The 20,822-nt window shown below is 37.5% G+C and overlaps 1 protein-coding gene across 9 annotated transcripts in view; it reads left to right on the top strand.

The window, feature by feature from the left end:
* Positions 1-20,235, top strand: part of PIP5K1B (phosphatidylinositol-4-phosphate 5-kinase type 1 beta) — a 114,788-nt gene extending 94,553 nt beyond the window's left edge. For all 9 annotated transcript variants that reach the window (XM_035558516.2, XM_035558508.2, XM_050716277.1 and 6 more), the window contains 2 exons: positions 9,154-9,271; positions 19,531-20,235. In XM_035558516.2, the coding sequence (XP_035414409.1) occupies positions 9,154-9,271; positions 19,531-19,533 (121 nt within the window). In that variant the 3' untranslated portion in view covers positions 19,534-20,235. The remainder of the gene's footprint in view (positions 1-9,153; positions 9,272-19,530) is intronic.
* The last annotated feature ends 587 nt before the right edge of the window (positions 20,236-20,822 follow it).

Below are 20,822 nucleotides of genomic sequence, written 5' to 3'. Positions count from 1 at the left end.
CTTACTCATGTACTGAGATGTAGTCCTTTACTTTGCATTTTGTCCAAAAAGATGAAGTTATTTTACAAGTAATCTTGAAGCAGTAGAATTTTACTTCCCTGTTAAAATTTGACCAAGTGCTTTTGTATAAGAAGTAAAATGACTTGCAGCATTGCTTGATCAAAATGATATTTGCAGGTACCATTTTCATTAAGTTGAAATAAATCTCACTGATGTGGCATTTTCCATAGGTCTGATGTTTTGCTTAAAAAAAATTCTGGAATGAGGTATGGTTTAGGGTCTAAAAAAAATATGATGATTTTTTAATTACAGAACCATGACAAGTTGTCCCAAAAAGCCTCTATAGAAACTTTAAGAAATATGCTACTAATAATATGTACAGCTGAAGTTTTGTTTGTTTTTATTATATATTGGAGGCACTTCAGTCCTACAATAAGAAAAACTGGTAGGAAAATAAATCCAAAAAAACGCCAGAATGATGCCTCTAGTTTTACATGCCTTAGTTTTTTCTCACTAGAGTTCTTCTTTTGAGCATTACAAAACGCTGTGCTGCAGGACTCAGCACTTTGCTGTCTAAACTGTAAAGCCTGGAGCAGTCTTTGAAATAAAGCCTGAATGAATGATTTGTTTACAAATGTAAGCCTGCTGTCAGTCTTTAACTATATAATTGACTATGACATTCTGCTTTAAGTTCTTCAATAGAATCACAGTTTGGCATCTTCTTTTTCAGGCTTTTTCCTCCTCCTTCAGAGTATCCTAGCACAAACTAGGTAGTAGAACAATTTCCTCATTACCACTTAGAAATCTCTGTTATATGATATTGAAAGGAAATAGTCCTGCACATGTAGTAACAATACAGTGTCTGGATGGCTCCTTGACTGCCATTAATGCTGATAAGCAGTGTGTGCCGATACCATTGAGAAGACAGATGCTGTTGTATGCCCCATTAAAAAAAAGAGCAATGATACTTTTGAACACCTTGAGGCACACATCTCAATACCTTGAGACACACATTTGTAACCTCAGTTTTTCAGAACTACTCTCTGTTTCTATCAGCCATGAATGTAATCTTTTTCCAAGGAGAGACACGTGGCATTTTATCCAAGAAAGGAGCTCATTATCACCTTGAGGGTGCTTAGCACTTGTGGTCTAAGTGAGGAGCCACTGCCAGTGTGGCTATCCAGTGGTGACTTGCTGAGTTGGAGCTGGCTTCTGAGGCTTTATCATCTGAGGAGCATGTATATAATCCTGATTTGTATGGGTTAGAACTATCACAGTTGTTAGATAACACAGAGCAGTGGTTAGGGATTTGAGATTTCAGCAAAACAGGGAGACTGAGCAGCAGTCACACATAGCTTACTAGGAGTGTTTGTCCAGGCTGCCAGCTGCTTGTTTTTCACCAAGTTATTCCCCAGTCCTTGAAGAGGTAGAGGAGATTTCAGGTGTTACCCTGGTGGTGTGAAGAAGGAGTGGCAAAAGAAGGAGAAGTGAGGGGAGGGAAGATGGCTGTATTTTTCAGCACAGAAAGACCTTCATCTAGTAAAAAGGAGAAAGTGAACAAACGTCATGTGATATAAGTTATTCAGCAAATGTAGGCTTTCAAGATTTTCCACTCCACCTCAAGTAAATTCATATGTGGCACAGAAATATTTCAGTAATTAAAAGATTTAAAAGATGTGTTTTCCACAAGAAAATATGTTCAATTTTGAGTCTAAATACCCTTAATTGAAAGAGTGTCTTTGCTTTATTTTAGGAGAGGCAATTCTTACACATCATATCTGGCATTACTTCTATAGCAGCAGTGATACCAGATGTGTTTTTTTTTCTCTGAAGGTAAAGTTTTCATAGTGAGTACTGATGAATTAGATTACAGATGATAAATTGGAATGTCCTGAGCATTGTGTCTGTTGTCTCAGTTAACATTGCTTTTATAATTGCAAAGAACTGGAGAAGGTTGATGCTTTTACAGGCGCTTCTAGACATGTTTTAAACAAGAGGGTTTTTTGTTTTGTTTAAAAAAACAACAACAAACTCTCTTTCCAGTCTATCTTACAGCAGGTCTCACAGCTTCCAGTTACAAACCTAAATAAAATCCCATGATACATAAAGGGTTACTTTGCCTCTCTGTCTGTAGACCTACACAAAGAACCCGTGGTTTATATAGGGAGGATTACTGGATTACCTGATGTGTTTAAGCCTAGGAAAATAACCTATATGAAATATAATTCTTGTTTATGTATTCTGTACCTTCTTTGTGTAAGGTGTATATGTAGAATGGACTTCTGCCTTCTCTTTCTTCTTCTTTGCTGCATTTCAATTTCAAGCAACAACTTTGCAGGTTTGTTTGTTTGTTTGTTTGTTTGTTTGCATTGCTATTTTTCACTGCAGACCACTGGAAATTTTGGAAGTCTTTAAGGGATTGTTTTTTTTCTCTTACACCATCAAAACTTCCTGAAACTCCCTAGCATTGAACTGATATATCCCAAGACTTGACATTTTATCAAATAACCCTTTCTAAAACAGCTCAGAAAACAAGAGTAAAAGCTTCTGCTGTTTTTGGAAGGGATTTGTAAGTATTAACTTTCCTGCTGTTAGAAATACACACCTTTTGTGCATCTGCCTTTCTATATAGGCAAATTTTTGTGTTATGTTTAAATGTTCTGTCTGTCCACCCACCACCTTTAGCTTCTGAAGCTTAGAAAAAATTGCTTGAATTTGATTAAAAGAGAATTAAATTCATGCAAACTGAATGTAAATAAGCAACTAAGTGGAGGAAAAAGAATTGAAAGTTCTAATTCGTGAACAGGTGCACTGAGACAGTGAGGGGAATCCCCATGGGACAGAAAGAAAATTTGACTATGATTGAAGCAACATGTAATATGTAGTTGAAAGAAAAATAAGGCTTTCCCCATTCTGCTGTGATGGCATTATTTTTTCTTTCTGGTTTCTTTTTTTTCTTTTTCTCTTTTTTTTTTTTTTTTAATTAAGAACCAAGATAAAATAGACTGCTTTAGGAAGGTGGGGGCAACAGCAGAGTTGAGCACAGTTGTGGATGATCATTACTGAATGGGAGAAAGTAACTTTTGTTTGGCTTTTCTTTTTCAGTCTAAAAATTAAGGATGAGAACAGAGTGCATCATGGAAATTGTAGAAAACCTGTGTTCCACTAATTTGCTCTTTCTGATACACCATGTATATAGGGTCTATTATTCTCTTCTTCTGTCCGCTCACTCCCAATTTGTCTTTGAATGCCCTATTAGAAGTCTGCATTGAAACTGAATGATCACCAATGCAGCTATGATGAGGCTTTTGCAGTAATTTGAACTTTTAGTTACCAACTGTTTCCAGCAAGTATGTTGCATTAAGAGAATTATATTCTTTTTTTTTTTACTCATGCAGAAGTTCCATGTACATGTTGGTTGCACCTCAGTTACTTAATTTGTGAAAAGACTGTAATTTCTAATTCTCATTAATGTGCTGGTAGAAGCTGTATTTTCTCATATCAGCAGAGCTTTGTATGCTTTAAGGTACACCATCCATTTTTTGTTGCTGTTGTTTACATCCTAGTATAGAATTACAGTTACAGCAGATAACACTTCTAGATACAAAGGCATAATGACTATAAGTTCAGGGGTACTTAGTCAAATAAACAATTTACCTGCTTATCCATTATGTCTTGTTGAATCAACAATACTGTGACAAGGTTAAAAGAGAAAAAAAAAACTTAGCAGAAAAACAGGTTGAAAAATATTGGTTAAAAGGGCAGAACACTGCTATCTGCAATCTTGAAGTAGCATCAAAAAGCAATGTTGGATTTGGAGATGGAACATGGAGATGGAACATTGGAGATGTTTCATGAAGTGTTTGTGGAAATAGAAGAGGGAATCTGTCTCAGGCATGTAAGTGATTGTCCTGGACATATACCAAAATATAAAATTTCAGTTTCTGGCTTAAAATGCAAAGTGAAAATCAAATCTGGATGCTTTCCTTCACAGGAAAAAAAATATTTTATAAATGATTAAATGAAATGTTACTGGAAATGATTTAGTGGTTAAAAAGTAGAAAAGAAAGCCTGTACTTTTTTTTAACTTGAAATTTAAAATTATTGTTCAGATAAATGCACAGATGAGCATGTGGTAATAGCAGTTACTTAATACAAAAGCAAATGTTTCCTTGCATGAATTTGTCCCTCTGCATGCTGCGTTTCATATTCCACACTCATTCTTACAAGTCTGATTTCATGACCTTAATTCTTTCTGGTGAGGAGGGTCCAAAGGAACATCTTAGAACAGACTTCATGTGTAGATCCCTCCCTGAGCTGGTACGTGTTGATGTGCACTGCCCAGTGGATTTCACCATGGTTACTCAGGATTTTGAAATATTGACTGAGTTCCTAAATTCTAATTGCGTGTACCTACAAGCTTTTCAACTATATATGTATGTTAGCTGCAAAAATGGTAGGTCTTAGGATTCTAATTGGCAACTGCAAAGGAGTATGTGTTTCACCTTCATGTAACTGAGATGCTTACTGATTCGCATGTCATGGTTTGCCATTATTGTAAGTTTAGTAACGTGGAGTCTCATTGTCATGCTCTTTCACTTGGAATACAGAAACAGCATTTAGAATATCAGTCATGTCTACCTGTCCCTATCCCTGGAGGCATTCAAGGCCAGGCTGGATGTGGCTCTGGGCAGCCTGCTCTAGTGGTTGGCAACCCTGCCCATGGCAGAGGGGTTGAAACTAATCTTTAAGGTTCTTTTCAACCCAGGCCATTCTATGATTCAATGATTTTTCAGGTCTATGGTTTTCACACTTGTAAACAGCGTTAGTAAAATACGACTGAGAAAGTTTTTTTTAATATTACACTTTTTTTTTTTCAGATGCATGAAATTTATAAAAAATGTGAGGTTGTGTTTTAGAGGTGATTTCTACATTGTAAACATTAGACTAATGCACTTAGTTCAACAGGCTTTTAAAAACCTGTTGTCCTTTTTCATACTTATATGTATGCAGGCTAGATTTTCCGCAGTGTTTGGTACTGAGCTGTACATTAGAACAATAGTTTTACTGCCCATTTATATACAAAACATTTTTCTGAGTAACTTCTGTAAAGATATTATAAAGGTCATGATGCAATGAGCTGATAATTTTCTCAAAAGCTTATATAACAGCTTTCAAACACATTGGACATTGCAAATGTGCTGCTTTTAGGGGCATAAATATTCTGTGGGATATGCGACAGAAGCGGATATTAGACATCCAGCGAAAGACATCAAAGCCTATTTTTATTATAACTCTCCCCAACAGGACTCGTAGTGGCTCATTCTAATTCATAGCTCATGTATTTTGGCCTATCTGATGGAAGCTGATAATTATATTCATACATGAGCTGTTCTTCACAGTGCAGGATGGGGGAAAAAAAAAAAACACCTCAAACTTATGCTTCCATCAGTTGTGACCACCTGGCACAGCTTCTGCCGTTCATTCTTCAAAGGCCATGGAGACTGGTAAGAAAGACTGAAGACTCCTACCTGTCTTGCTGGCTGACTTAGAAGTAGACACATTGTAATGAGGCAGATTTTCTTTTCCATTAAGAGAGCAGAACTCTTTCATTTCTAAAGCTGTCGCTTCAGGAACTGGTTACAGTTTAGTATAAGTAAAATATGCTGAAGAACAGAAACAGCAATTAAAATTTGGGAGGGTTTTTTGGTTGGTGTTTTTGGCTGGTTGGGTTCTGTTTGTTTAGATAATCCTGCATACTTATGCTAGTTTCTTGACAAAGGGTAGTTCTTTTTCTTTATGCCTTAGAAACTTAATAGGATCTTGCATGTATTATCCTTAGATTAAAATGTATGAGAATTACACTGCTCTACAAATGCACAGAAAATCAGTCTAATTTAACTGTTCCTGCTTAAGAACACCCTGATTTTCCATATTTATAAATCACAATCCCTGACCATCTTTAACGTTTTAAGTTAATATTTTGCACTTTGTGTCCAGGAAAGCATTTTAGAAGGACTTTGAAAAATGAAGGTTTTGTTTTATTTTCTACTCAAGAGAAAGAGCATGGGAGCCTTTAAATATGTTGAAGTGTGCTGATTTAGAAGCGTCAAAGTATGGCTTTTCACCTTACTTCATCATAAGGTCAAAATGTGTAGTGTTTCTCAAAAGAGGATCCAAGTTAAAACTAACAGTGGGACCTTTTTTTTTTTTTTTAAAAAAAAAAAAAAGCTTCAGTCACTTATCCAGTTGGGATGCATTTTCTTCATGTTGTCATCACGAGACAAGTTGAATAAACAAAATAATTGTGGTATCCTGACATGGAAATGATTTCTAACTAAAAAGCTTAACTAAGAAGGTGTTATTACATTATTACACATAAGCACTATACTGCGACTGTGACAGAGTTCAGCTCTTGGTGCAAGTTACTGTTTTCAGACTGACACCAACTCCGGGTGTAAATTAATATGGCAGTGTCATCAAATTACCATTTTCTCCTTTACGTGCATAATAGATTGGCTTCACAAAAAGAACAGTATTTGTTCTTTTAAATATAAAATTAAGATTTTTCTTAGAAAATTTTTAGAATCTTCTCAAAGTCTCTATTTATTGAACTTAAGGTATATGAAACAAAACTCTGTCCTGAAAAAGTTTTCCTACACTTCTTTTACAAACAGTTCTTCATGGAGGAGATGAGTCTTCCCTACTTGTAGAACTGATCTCTAGTTATTCAGTGTGAAAGTCACAGTAGCAAGAGGACTGTTATACACAAATAAGTTGTGAGGATTTGATTGTAAGAAAAATAGTGGCATTTCTGTTATTCCATTCTCTTCATTCATGCCTGCTTTTGTTCAAGGGACTGTAGTCCCTGCTGGTTTTCTCTGCATAAGATTACTCTGTACATACTTGTCTCCCTTTTCTCCCTTCTCTTTCTGTATATTAATATACAAATATTTTTTTTGTTTATTTCTATATATTAAGTCTCTTTTTTAGGAAGTTCACTAGTGAATAACCAAACAGTGACATTAGTAGGAGCTGCTTTTGACAGTTTCCATGTTCTTTTTGTGTCAACCCTCATTTGCTGCCTGGCTGTATGGTGGATTTCTGTTGCAGCCAGACCCAGCATGACGCACTGCTTTCCATAAAAAAGAGGCACACCTGGAAGGGCAGTTGGCATGGTCTTTATTGTGTTATAGGCAAAGCCAGTAGTTTAACAATCCCAAAACTGAGCACTTTGCTATTGTTTGCAGTCCAGAACAAGCTGTGAAGCAACAGACATTACAGCTTAATAAACTAGGAGCAAAGGAAGCACAGTGCTTTCTAACAGAAAAATAGGAAAGGGAGAAAGAAAAAGTAAGTGTAACAGTAAGCCAGTGAATTAAACAGAAGAATAGGTCAACTAGTTCTTGCTCTTCTGATACATAAAGGTTATAAAATAAAATGCAGTGGTGTGAATTGGAGAATCTCTCACCTAGTCTGAGTGCAAAGGTTTATGAAAGTGCAGGAAGCCAAGAATAATAGCAGTAAAGGTAGCAGTGATATGGCCTAATATGTACGTGAAGTGAATAACTACTTCAACTATTTTTTTCCTTTTAACCCTGAAATGATGCAGGAATGAAAGCCAGGTATACACTGCAGCCTGCCTGACTAGCTCTTAGTAATGCAGAACACTGTTTTCCAGAAAGAATGGTTGACCATTGGCTTCACATATTTTTATGGCAGTCGTAGTTGCTCTGTGCACATTCATCTTCTGTCATGTGGTTTTTATATATGGTGCCTTTGCACCTTCTGAAGCCTGAATTGAGTGTCAAAATTCTGCAAGCAAAAGTGACTCTTGTGGTTTTTTTTCTTTCATTTACCAAGAATAATATGTCTAATGATAGCGCTTATTTTGTGGGAGATGATAAACCATAGTCACCATTTGGCAACAGACCCTTTTTTCCCTTCCTGTCTGTCCCCTCCCCTTCAGGAAAATGAGTGTTGGCAGAAGACTGATGAGACTGAAATGTTGCTTAATAGAATACAAACAGAGTGTTAGAAAACTGGTACCAAGTCAGTGGGAGCTGGATCACCCTTCGGACAAAAGAAGTAGTTTTGCTATTGAAAAGATGCTTAATACGGTATATAGTAAAAGGAGCATTATGATGTGGTAAACGTAGTGTTGTGCACTTAATACTAATATGACATGAGGATGACTAATGATTCATTATTTTGTTGAGCACTTGTGACTGTTTTCTACTTTGGATACTAGCTTTATCCTTTCTGAAATTATGCTCGATCTGAAACATATCTTATGTATGAAGTACTCCAAAGGGAGGGAAAAATTAATTCTCCTTTCCTCATTTATGGGCTGATGGCTGTAACCATGTTTTGATATCCAGTTATAATGCTGAATTGTTTGTTTTACTTCATGTGTAAATAGGTAACGACCACCATTTGAAATACGGATCTGCAAAACTGATAGTTGGGTTTTCAAGGCAGCCTGGAGTCCATTAGTTTCTGGCAGCTAGTAGATGGGTGATAATGGGTGCCTAACTCCATTAGAACACCTTTGACAATTTCAGCTTTGTGGTTCTCAGTGTTTACAAAACAAAACAAGATTACTGTGCAGATCCATCTGTAGTTTCACATCCTTTCTCCGTAGCAGAGAATAGAAATCATATCTGTGATTGAGATAATAAAGTGTATCTGTTCCGTGAATCTCCTACTTTCATATCTGAACTGCTGGCTGCAGGTGATCCCTTATCTACCCGAGAAAGTCCAATGTTACTTTGCTTAATTACTGAATCTCTTTTTTTCCCCCTATTTTAAATTTTAAAATGCTGCTAAATGTGGAAGTAGCTTCTTTTGAAATTAATGAAATTATCCCACACTGACTGTGGCATAGTTTAATTCTTTCAGTAGAGTTCAGGAACTGTATTACTTCTTGGTAACATTTTAGTTAATTCCGAAGTAGAAACTGCGTGGTTTGTTTGCTAGTAATTTATGAGACCCCAATTAACTAGCTTTTGTCAAGATACCTATACTTGTTGATTTGCTTTTCTTCTTTTCAAGTATTTGAAGCTTGAGAGAGAAATTTTAAAATTTCAGCCATGACCGAATTCCTCTGCAGCTTGTATTGTTTGTTAACTGTAGTCTCCCTTCTCTTTCCAGTAAAGGGTTGCCTTCAAGTTCAACATATACTTTAGAAGACAGTGCCATCTATTTGACTTCAGAGCAGAGCACACTGGAGACGGAAAATGATAATGCTTCAGTTTTGGATGTCTATTTAGTAAGTTGTCAAACTGTTTCTGGTGGGCTTTTTTCTGTAATTCCTCTGACTGACTCTAAGCAAGGGACTTAAATAAATGCTGAACTTAAAGAACCAGAGGTTCACTGAGGTATTTCTTAAATGAGACACATGCTTAAGTACCTTGCCAAAGCAAATCCTTCCAGAATCTATGTGCCTATTAATTATTGTCTTAATAATGAAGTTTTTTTCTAATGTTCAGGGGGGAATGGCATACTACTTGTTTTTCATGCTTATATGAGGAAAAAAAAAAAAACTCTTTCTTCACGTTGAATATTCCACAATGGAGAGAGTAAATTTTCCCAGGGAGACAAGTACTGTATTTACATAAGTGAATTTAAAGACAGTGAAGTAGAGCTCAATATAATGTAAGTTAATGGCTCCCCTTTCTGTTCTGAAGGGTTCTCCAGTTGCTGTGGCTGGAATTAGAAAAGGATCTTTTCTTTGCTGCTTTGGCTCCTAGTGAACAGTTTATCTGACTGCTGAAAGATAAGCAATAAGCTTAAGTCTGAATCTTTGGTTGTCTTCATATCATCTGTGATGGCATTTAAAATTTTTTATCTGCAGCTGTTGTGGTTTAATCCTGGTGGGCAGCTGACCCCCACACAGCTGTGCACTCACTCTCCCCCAGACATAAAGATACTAGACACCCAATGCCTGTTGTATTTGACTGAAGTTTTATGCATCTAGCTCTTTTAGACCCTTTTGAAAATTTCAGTATAAGTATAGGACAGAGGTGTGTTAAGCTTGGTCTTTCTTTTCTGAAGGTTTGTTTTCCTCGAGCACAAATTAAACAATCCTGGTATCTTAGTCATATTTTACTTCTACTTTCATGAAAAAATGTCTGTGACTTTTGTGACAAAAATAGTACTAGAGAGTAAGGGAGAAAAGCAAAGACTTTTAACTAGTTTCTAGCAAGCATTTCACACAGTCATGGTTGCTTTCCTTTTAGATGAAGTTCGCTGCATTCTTTATTGTCCTGTCTTTAAAATTCCCTGTTTTTTTTTTATGAGATCCCAAATCACATCAGTTTCTGATCGTCCTTCTGCTCTCTGTTGGCTGTGCTTCTGATGTATTTTTCATTTTAGCCAGCAACAATTGAGTTTGTACAGTACCCACTTCATAGCTAATAGTTTAATAGTCTAACAAACTTCTTGGTCTATCCTGCCTCCACTGGAACAACAGTAGCAGGTACAAGCAGCCAATTAGATACAGAACCACTTAGTTAACTCTGACCACAAGTAGACCATTAAACCAGCCTATTCCTGTGGGCCTGGTGTTGATGTGATGATGATATGAATAGTCTGTAAAGAGAGACAATAAATCCTGAAATGTTCAGGAAATGGACAAGTAATCAGGTACAGCCTAACTTCTTGGCCCCACTTAACAGAGAAACCACTTGTTGTTGAAAACTTTTGATTTTGGTTTATAACAGTCTTGTTTATCATAGAATGGTTTGGGTTGGAAAGGTTGGAAGGATGATTAAAGATCATCTAGCTCCAAACCCCCACGCAGGGACACCTCTCACTGGATCAGGTTGCTCTAAGTCCCATCTAACCTGGCCTTGAATCCCTTCCAAGGATGAGGCATCCACAGCTGCTCTGGGCAACCTGTGCCAGTGCCTCAGCACCCTCTGAGTGAATAATTTTTTCCTAATATCTAATCTAAATTTCCACTTTTTTAGTTTCAAGTCATTACTCCTTGACCTATCACAGCAATCCCTGACAAAGAGTCCCTTCCCTGCTTTCATGTGGGCCCCTTTTGGGTACTGGAAGGCTACAGTGAGATCTCCCGGGAACCTTCTCTTCTCCAGACTGAACAACCCCAACTCCCTCAGCCTGTCTTCATAGGAGAGGTGCTCCAGCCCTCTGATCTCCTCTGAACTCACTCTATCAGGTCCATGTCCTTTCTTGGGCTGGGGGCCCCAGAGCTGAACGCAGGACTCCAGGTGGGGCTTCATGAGCAAAACATTTGCTCTCATCAGCAAATTTGCTGAGGGTGCACTTGATCCCACATCCCCCATGTCACCAGCAAAGACATTAAACAGCACCAGTCCGAATACTGACCCCTGAGGACAAGCATTCGTTACTGATCTCCACCTGGACAGTGAGCCATTGACCACAACTCTTAGAGTGCAGCCATCCAGCCAATTGCTTACCCACCAAGTGGTCCATCCATCAAATCCATGTATCTCCAATTTAGAAACAAGGATCACTAACCCTGCTCAGCACTTGGAAGAACTTTTTTGAAGTTTGAACTCTATCAGGCAGATAGTGGAATGTTCTGAAAGCTCTAATTACAAGCATGGGTAGTACTTTCCGTAAAACCCTCCTTACACATTACAAGTGTGGTAGTGAAACTAACTCTAGATAGTTTGGGACTTGTAAAACATTCATTACTGTTATGTCTAGGAGACAGCAGTAAGTATATGTATATTTCACTAATCAGTATCAACAGAAAAATAAATAAAACCGTACTCTGCAGGTTATACAAACATCCAGTGTTTACTCCCATGAGCAAAGGTCTGGAAGAATACATTGGTCTTAAGTGGAGAAAACCATAGATGCTTTTTTGTCCTAGCTTCACCCTTTCTCTGCATCCTAAATAAAACAAACCTGAAACTCAGTAATCTAGACAATGTAGATTCTCCAGGTATGCCATGGCTGACCACTTCAAGGAAATTAGATACTATGGCTAAGCACATGTTACTTCTTTGATGGCAAACCCATCTGGAGAAATTCCCTCTCCCTACCGTCTTGGTCCTGTCTCGTGCACTATATTGTTGTCTCCTTAATTATTCTGAGATTACTGTGGAAGTGAGCTGTAACTTTATCATATCTACCCTGGCATGCATGCATGCTGAGGTGTGTGTGGAAAGAAGTAGAATAAGGTATTTGGTTTTTGCGCTTTTTACTTCCTAAGGCCCCTCGATATCCTTCAGCAGATAGTGCAACAACAGTCAGTCATGGGTTGGGAGAGTCTGAGACTAAAGGATTAGTGATGCGTTACTGGCTTTATTCACTGCTGCTGAGGCAGGAGGCAGTTGTGTTTTTATGTAGGAGGATGATTAAATGCACACTGGAAGGGAAAGATGCATGTTTTCAAGAACAGGAGGAACAGGTCAGTTATTTCTAATATATGTATCAAAAATAAAGCAAATCAATTATGTTTACATTAGCTGATTTTAACCCTCAATTAAAAACATTACCAGATACATTTTGACATTTTAAAAGCACTGGTGAAGACATAGCTGTAAGTGGCATTCACAGTTTTCCTTTAATCCTTTAGTTAGTAATCCTTCTCTGTTTTTCTACTACAAGGCAAGCTGCTGTAGTCTTACCTGCTAGGTATTATAATGAAAAACATCTTAATTTGCTTAATTTCTATCACTCCACTAATCCTTTGATGTGTTTGCCTCCTGCTTTGAAATGCTAAGGTTCTTGGACAGATTTTTGTCCTAGAGTAAATTAAGAGCTATGATTTCTTGATCCAATAAATGGAAAAAAGAAAAAAAAAAAAAAAAAAAGGTAGTTAAATGGCATTGTCATAACTTACTATAAATACACTTTTAAAATGGCATTTGGCTGAACAATGTTGCATACCAATCCAGACAGTAAATTAAGGCAAGGGGAACAGAGATTGTAAAAAACGAAACTCCTCCTACAGGTAAGGGCATTGGTTTGGGGTTGTTATGTTAAGGGAAACCTATGCAGACTTGCACTCCGCAGCTGATGTCAAAATTGAGAATTTATCTGGTAGTGGCAAGAATTTTTGTTCTAGGACACAGAGAGACATCTCGACTTTGCAACTCAAAGGCCAGTCTGGGCGTAGAATTCCTCAGTAGTCAATAAAGACCAGGTTCAGCAGAGCAGCATTTACTGCACCTATGACTCTAAGCAGCACTGTTACGTCAGTAAATCCAAGTTTACTTTAAAATTCATTTGATTTATTTTATTTTAAATCTTTTAACCCAGATCCGAAATGAAGCATTCTAGTTTTTATTAATAAAACATGGTTAAAACATGATCTGCACTGAGCAGTAAGTGTAAGCCAGTCTAAGTTATTTCCAAATATTCTAATACCAAACAGTGGAAAACACTATAAAAACAGTTACTCTATTTTTTTTAATTAAATATTACAGAAAGATAAGAAAAGATTTTATAAAACAGTTAGGAATTTGAAATCTTACTCCACAGAGAGTTAAAACGTTAAAGGGTTCTTGCTTGTATAAATATGTAATTCAGTGGTAGAACAGATATTGGACTTCTGTAAGGCTTTAGACACAGTACCACGCAACATTCTAATCTCTAAATTGAAAAGATATGGATTTGAAGCATGGACCATTCCCATGGATGAGGAATTGGCTCAAAGGCCACACCCAGAGAGTGGTGGTCAATGGTTCCATGTCCAGGTGGGAGACTGGTGACAAGCGATGTCCCTAAGGGGTCTGTCTTGGGACTGGTGCTTTTCAATATCTTCATCAATGATACAGACAATAGGATTGAGTGCACCCTCAGCAAGTTTGCAGCTGACACCAAGCTGAGTGGTGAAGTCAATACAACAGAAGGAAGGGAAGCCATCCAAAGGGACCTGGACAGGCTGGAGAAGTGGGCCCATGTGAACTACATGAGGTTCAACGAGTCTGAGTGCAAGGAGCTGCACCTGGGAGGGATACAAAGATGATCAGAGGGCTGGAGCACCTCTCCTATGAAGAAAGGCTGAGAGAGCTGGGGATATTCAGCCTGGAGAACAGAAGGCTCCAGGGAGACCTTACTGCATATTTTCAATACTTCAAGGGGTCATGTAAAAAGGATGCAGAAGGACTCTTTACTTGGGTAGGTAATGATAGGACAATGGGAAATGGTATTAAACTAAGAGGATAGATTTAGATTAGAGGTTAGGAGAAACTTCTTCACTGTAAGGGTGGTGAGGCACTGGAACAGGTTGCCCAGAGAAGCTGTGGGTACCCCGTCCCTGGAGGTGTTCAAGGCCAGGCTGTATGGGGCCATGGCCAAGCTGATCTAGTGGGTAGCATCCCTGCCCATGACAGGGGGGTTGGTGTTAGATGATCTTTAAGGTTCCTTCCAACTGGAGCCATTCTGTGATATTCTGTAATATTTAGGAGCAAAAGATGCCATCTGAAATAAATGAAAAGTGTCACTGTACATAAGCTAGTAACAGAGAAAGGTAACACTCTTGTACTTCGCATTTTGATGTAGGAATGCACAAAGCAACACATTAAAACAGTTTTTCCTCTTTCCTTTAGAAATGTACTTGGTGTCTTAAAATTTCTCTGAAACCCTATTCGTTATGTCAGTTCAGGCAGCTTCAGCTGGTATGTAAGCAGAAAAGCATTAAGCATCAGCAAACGCTTTTGAACACAAAGGTCTGCTGTGTTGTGTAGACTTCTGTTATTAAAAAATACAAACCCAGTACTGCAGAAGTTTCATAGGGTGGATCAGAAAGAGCAAGCAGTTCTGAAGACCTTAGTGCAGTTACTAAGGTCTGGTACCTAGGGGAGGCCTTGAAAGTGTTAATTTCAGTTAGGAAGTAAGGAGTAGGTTAAAGTCATTTTTTGGCTTCTGTTTTGCAGCGAAGTCCCAACTTCTTTAAGCTTTCTGTCTCTGAAACAGCAATGTGCAGTTATAAACTACTCCACTGTGTTTTCTCAGCCTATCTCTAAAATGATTTATTGATAAAAAGGCAGCTGACATTATTTTGACAAACTACAGTGTCAGTAAAACCAGAGTGGTAAGGCTTAAGAATTAGGATAATTGTTTCAGTTTAAGTAGGCCTGATTTCCTTTACACTTGTAATGGGATAAGAACATGCATGTAAACATGCATGTAAATAATATAGCGAAAAACTTAAGTTTGCTCTGTTGTGGTGCTGTATAGCTTAAAATCAAATGGTGGTAAATGCCAGAATTAATTAAATATATAAATGCCTTGCCTATAGTATTTCATTAGTGAACTATTTTGCTTGAAAGAGTATTCCTGCATTTTTAACTATAATCAAAGTTTCTTTGGTAGTACAGAAATAGCTGTGTGGAAACATAACATTGCTTCCTGTTACTTGTGTGTGATTTAGAAGTCACTATCACTGAAGATACAAGTGAAAAGAATTGATACGTGCTTCAAGGGAGAAAAAAAACAGTAACTATAGCAATGAGCAAGCTCAGCACATTTGGAGTCTGGTGTAGCTATGATTTGTCAGATGAATTGCATAGATAATATTATTACATTGAGAATTACTCTTGTTGTGACCTATGTCAAAATGCTAATTTTATTATAAGATTTTGAAGTCTTAAAATAATAAGTCTATATTATAGTCTAAATAAGTCTAAAATAATGAAGTCTTAGCTAAATATCAATAGTCTTAGCTAAATATCAATTTTATATTTAATCTTGCTGTAGATGCATGACTAGGTAGATTTACAAGTGCTAGTCTATAAAATACCTGTTTAGAGACTTAGCAAAACTGTCTCCCTCTTCATACTTTTCAGTGCTCTTTTCTTCTATTCTCAGTCCCACAGCTATGTATTTTGTATTTTGAGCACTTCCTAGATCATATTCAAACCCTTCCAACTGCCAGTTTACAATCTAACTCCTCATCTTTTCAATTATTGTCTCTTAGAAATATTTTCACCCCTTGAGCTGTTTTTGCTTCACCACCCTTAGCTATCTGTTCTAGTGTAAACTTGCAGAGAAGAAAATTTCCACCTGCCTCTGATGAAATGAAAGGTCGTTCCTACCTGGAGTACTGCCTTCAGCTCTGAGACCCCTGACATAAGAGGGACATGGACCTGATAGAGCGAGTCCAGAGGAGGGCCACAAGGGTGATCAGAGGGCTGGAGCACCTCTCCTATGAAGACAGGCTGAGGGAGCTGGGGTTATTCAGCCTGGAGTAGAGAAGGCTTCAGGCAGACCTTAATAGAAGCCTTGCTGCTATTAAAAGGGGCTTACAGGAGATATGAGGAGGGATTCTTCAATAGGATGTGTACAGATAGGACAAGAAGTAATGGTTTTACGCTAAAAGAGGGTAGGTTTAGATTAGTTATAGGGAAGAAATTCTTTATTCTGAGGTTGGTGAGGCACTGGCACAGGTTGCCCAGAGAAACTGTGGATGCCGCATCCCTGGAGATGTTCAAGGCCAGGCTGGATGGGACTTTGGGCAACCTGGTCCTGTGAACAGGGTTTGGAGCTAGGTGATCTTTAAGGTCCCTTCCAAACCAAGCCTTTCTATGATTCTCATCAGATACTTCAATTATGGGATTGTCCTTCTACCATAACTTCTTGACAAGGCATTTGTTTTTCATTCAGGAACTTTTTGATTCTGTCTTTCATAAAATTTAATTTGATTCCAATCATGTTGTAGATTTCTTCAGAGGGCTGCTGTGAAGTAGTAACAATTGTGCCTGAAGTTAAAGCAATTCCTAAGCAGGATACGTCTAAGAACAAGCTACTAAGTGTACAGTCACACTGTGGTGCATACCTCAATTTAAGATATATTACTGTCTTTCTGGTTCCTTCAGTTTCTCTGCCTCACCATCTCCACTGAAGATATTGATGAAAAAGCATGGTAGATTGAATGTTAATTCTGGGACTGTGAGAAGAGAATTTAGGCCTCCTCATTTACAGACACTTTTAAGGAGTATCCCCTGAGAGCAGAATAATCCTTAGTATATTACATGCACATACTGGAACTAATCAAGCAGTCATCCCTCGAAGTAGAATTTATTTAAGTTTGAAAGTGGAAAACCTAGTTGTTCCATGCAGTGAGGCAACTGTTCCTTTCCTCTCTTACCGATTTTATCCCTGTATCCATCCACCTATCATCTTAGGTACAGTAGGGAAAGAGTCTGTCTCTCATAAAACTGAAGGCTGTTGTAAGGTGAAACAACAACCAAGCACTGGAATATAGTTTGGCAGGGGTGTTTTTGCAGAAGCAAAGTCATGCAGGAAGCAACACTTCAGTCTCCCTTCCATGAAAATCAGATACTGGAATTATGTGCTTGATTAGATTAAAAACATACCATTTCATATCACAATTAATACATTACGGGAGTAAGCCAAGTGCTAAAATGACAGTGTATATTGCTGCTATACTAAAAGTTATCATGCCCTGAGGATTTAATGAAGAAAATCAACCATATGAAGAAATCAATTTACTCTTATCTGTGAAAAAAGAATTGGAACAGAAAAAGTCTCAAATACTGTAAATATATTACAGAAGCAGCGCGAGACATCTCAGGCAGTAATTGCAGGAATGCATCTGGTAGAGTCATCTGTACGTTAACTATTGTTTCAGACCCAACTGCTGTGGCCAAACTCTGTCTCTTTCAGAAAGTGCAGTTTCCTACACCAGTGGTTAAAGTAACCCATACAATATGCAGTGGTGACAGAGTTTCTCAGAGGTTCATGTTCTGTGCACTGCAGTAGGTGGAGGTTTTCCCACGATAATATGCACAGAACTGGATTGCACTTGACACAAAGATGAATATTTGAATCCCACCGCATACACAGCATTTCTGTGACTGACTCACACAGTTAGCAGTTGCTATATGTTTCTGTCAGGGCAATCTTTTCCAATTCTGTTATACAAATTTTGCAGATAGTTTTTGCATCCTTAATCCCTTTGAAATGTTTTGGAAGGATCAGAGGTAAGGCAACAAGAATAATCTAGTCAAAACTGTACCAGTGGAATAGCAAAAAGCTAGCATCAACAATATTGCTGATCTGCTTAGGGAGTGAAAAGCAGTGATAAAGCCAGAGGGTCTGAAGTTGTGCTGAATCATCATTATATCTGTCAGAAATGGACTTGCAGTCATTCAGGACATATGAGCTTTCAGACACAAACTAGATGCAACCAGTGAAAATTTTGAGTAATTTATGCCAGCTTCATAAAGGATTATTGTGTTTACCCTGTGCTTCTCAACCTTTTTCTCCAAACTGATCTTAATTTTTTTTTAATTCTTGTTAGCCTCATATCATCCTCTTCTTACCTTAATTTTACTCACTTGTCCAACAATTTCCCTTTGCATATTCAATTGTTCTGCATCCTGTAAGTACCCACTGACTACTTTTCTATCTGCAGGCAGTCAGGTGCTAATATGGCAGCATGTAGTCTTTCATTGCTAGAGAGAGAATACCCTTTGAGAAATTGGCACTTTGTTAACCATCAAAGGTTATGAACACCCTGACCATAACAGTGGTGCACAATACAGGGGCAGGTTAAAGCTTGCAACATTTTAGTATCATTCTGCCAGGTTCAAAGTCTAAGGCTAGAAGTCATAATTAAAATATTGATTTAAATCTACTGGTGTTCACTTTCAAGATGAGCTTTCAAAATGCCTTCAGAGCTTTTTTTGTTGTTGTTTCCAGACAAGATTAAATTATTGCTGAACTATTTGAAGGTTAGTTAAAACCTCGCATGTAAAAGTACAATTTAAAGGTGACCTTAAAAATCTGCTTAGTAAATGGGGTCTTAGAGCTTCTTTATGTTTTTAGGAGGTTTTAGAGTGGGGTCACTGCAGTTGTCATCCGTTTGCTTGTGTGTCCTCCCCTGTGTTGGATACGTTAGCTGAGATGCATTCAATTTGCTGCAAGATTTTGTTCAGCTGTCAGTTTATGCATAGTTTAAATAGTAGTAATAAGGCATTCATCAAAGAACAGCCTCTCCTTGATTAATTTCTGACTCAATAGATATACTAAGTAGTGATCAACTATTTGTATTATTTAACAGCTGCTTCTGTGGAAGATACTGTAGAAGACTAAACCACTAATAGCAAGTCAATTTATCTAGTTATTTATTTATTTATGGTGAATAGAAGTTTGTTATGATCTTGAACATTAGCTGTTCTTGAAAGATTTTGGATGGGTGTGGTTTTTCAACTGGGAAAGTATCCAGCAGGAGCTCTCAGGACTTTTACAGAAGACACACGAAAACTGCACTTTTGTCCCTTAACACTTCTATTGAGCCCCAGTCACTTCTGCAAGGTAAAAAAGCTGTTGTGAACTACTGAGTGCCCTCAGTTTGGATTGTCTTCAAAAAAAGATACCCAATGCTTTTTTTTTTAGGGGGCAAGATAAATATAGGATCGTTGTTGAACTGTGCTATATACTCTTTAGGTGAATAAAAATGTTACCCATTTATAATTCTAAAATGTTACCAATTTATAATTCTGTAAGAAAGCAAATAAACACAACTCCTGATTTTGCTTCTTATTTCTGTATTTCCAGTAATAAAGAATACATGAAGAATAAAACCAGGACAGAGAAGTGACCGTGGTTAATGAAGAGCACTTTCTGCACTCCTGATTTAAGAAGGAGGCATTTGCTGAGCCTAATAGTCAAAGAATAATAATCAACTGAACTTTTTCTAAGAAATGTCAGGATCTTTGAACCATAGAAAGGATTGATGGACTTGGCAAAAGTGATGTGAAACATTCCACACTCCACTATCCTCTGCTGTTGCTTGCTGAACTGTGAAGACCTGCGTATTCGAGCTGCTTTCTACCATATTGCCAATCACCTTTTTTTGACTTGAAAGTAATATTTTCTTATCAGCTCTCTAGTGATTTCATTTGCATGCATTCGGTAATTAGGCACAAGCAAAATATATTATCTGCTTTACCTATTTAAAAATAAGCACAGTGGTGAATATAATTAATTTCACATGTTTTTCACCCTTCAGTTGTAATCACTTAGATCCACATCAGTGGAAATTGGAATTGATGCAAGGGTTAGGGTAAGCCTCTGCACATACTAGAAGAAAATGAACCTCTAAAGACATTTTCACTGTTGGTGAAAAGAAGAAAAGATGTTATTTATAACAAGGCCTTATGTTGTGTATATATATTGTCTTTGGAATATTTTCAACTTTAGTTTATTTCTTGTAAAAGAGAAATTATATAATTTATTTAGTAAATACTACTGTAAACTATAGTTTTATTGATGAATGAAGTATTTTGTTCTCAAGACTATCACAACTGTCAGTATGCTTGTGGTCTGTACGGGACTTACTGTTCTGGCATGTCTCTACCTTGATGAGACAGCTTGAGAGGGATCTCAAGAGATATACCAACCACTCCGTAACAGGGCATCTGTACTTATCTCCTACCAGCTCTTTAATGAAGAGGGGAATCTTAACATTAAGCAGAAAAGGCAAAGGAATGCACTCAGTAGGCATTGCTTCTTCCGTTTTTCAGTATAAGCGATTGTTACAAGATAAATGTAAAAACTGTTCTGGTTTCCTTAATTTCCCTAGCGGCTGAGAGACAATAACAAGCACCGGTGATCATCAATCCAAGACTTGATGCAGTAGTGTTTTTAAAGAAAACTACACAGCTGTCACTTTGAAAGACTGCAGAAGTAACTGATAATAACATTTATTGTAGGAATAAGTACTATTAAACCTGCTGGATTGCCAAAACCAGAATTTGGCACTTTACAATTCCATATGGGATTTTTTTACAATCCCATAACCTTAACAGGGAGGGGCGTGTTACTCACTTATCATGCACAGAATAGAG

The sequence above is a fragment of the Cygnus atratus genome, chromosome Z, assembly GCF_013377495.2.
Source record: "Cygnus atratus isolate AKBS03 ecotype Queensland, Australia chromosome Z, CAtr_DNAZoo_HiC_assembly, whole genome shotgun sequence".
Classification (NCBI taxonomy): domain Eukaryota; kingdom Metazoa; phylum Chordata; class Aves; order Anseriformes; family Anatidae; genus Cygnus; species Cygnus atratus.
Note: the sequence above shows the minus strand (reverse complement) of the source record. Positions and strands in the feature narration are given on the sequence as shown.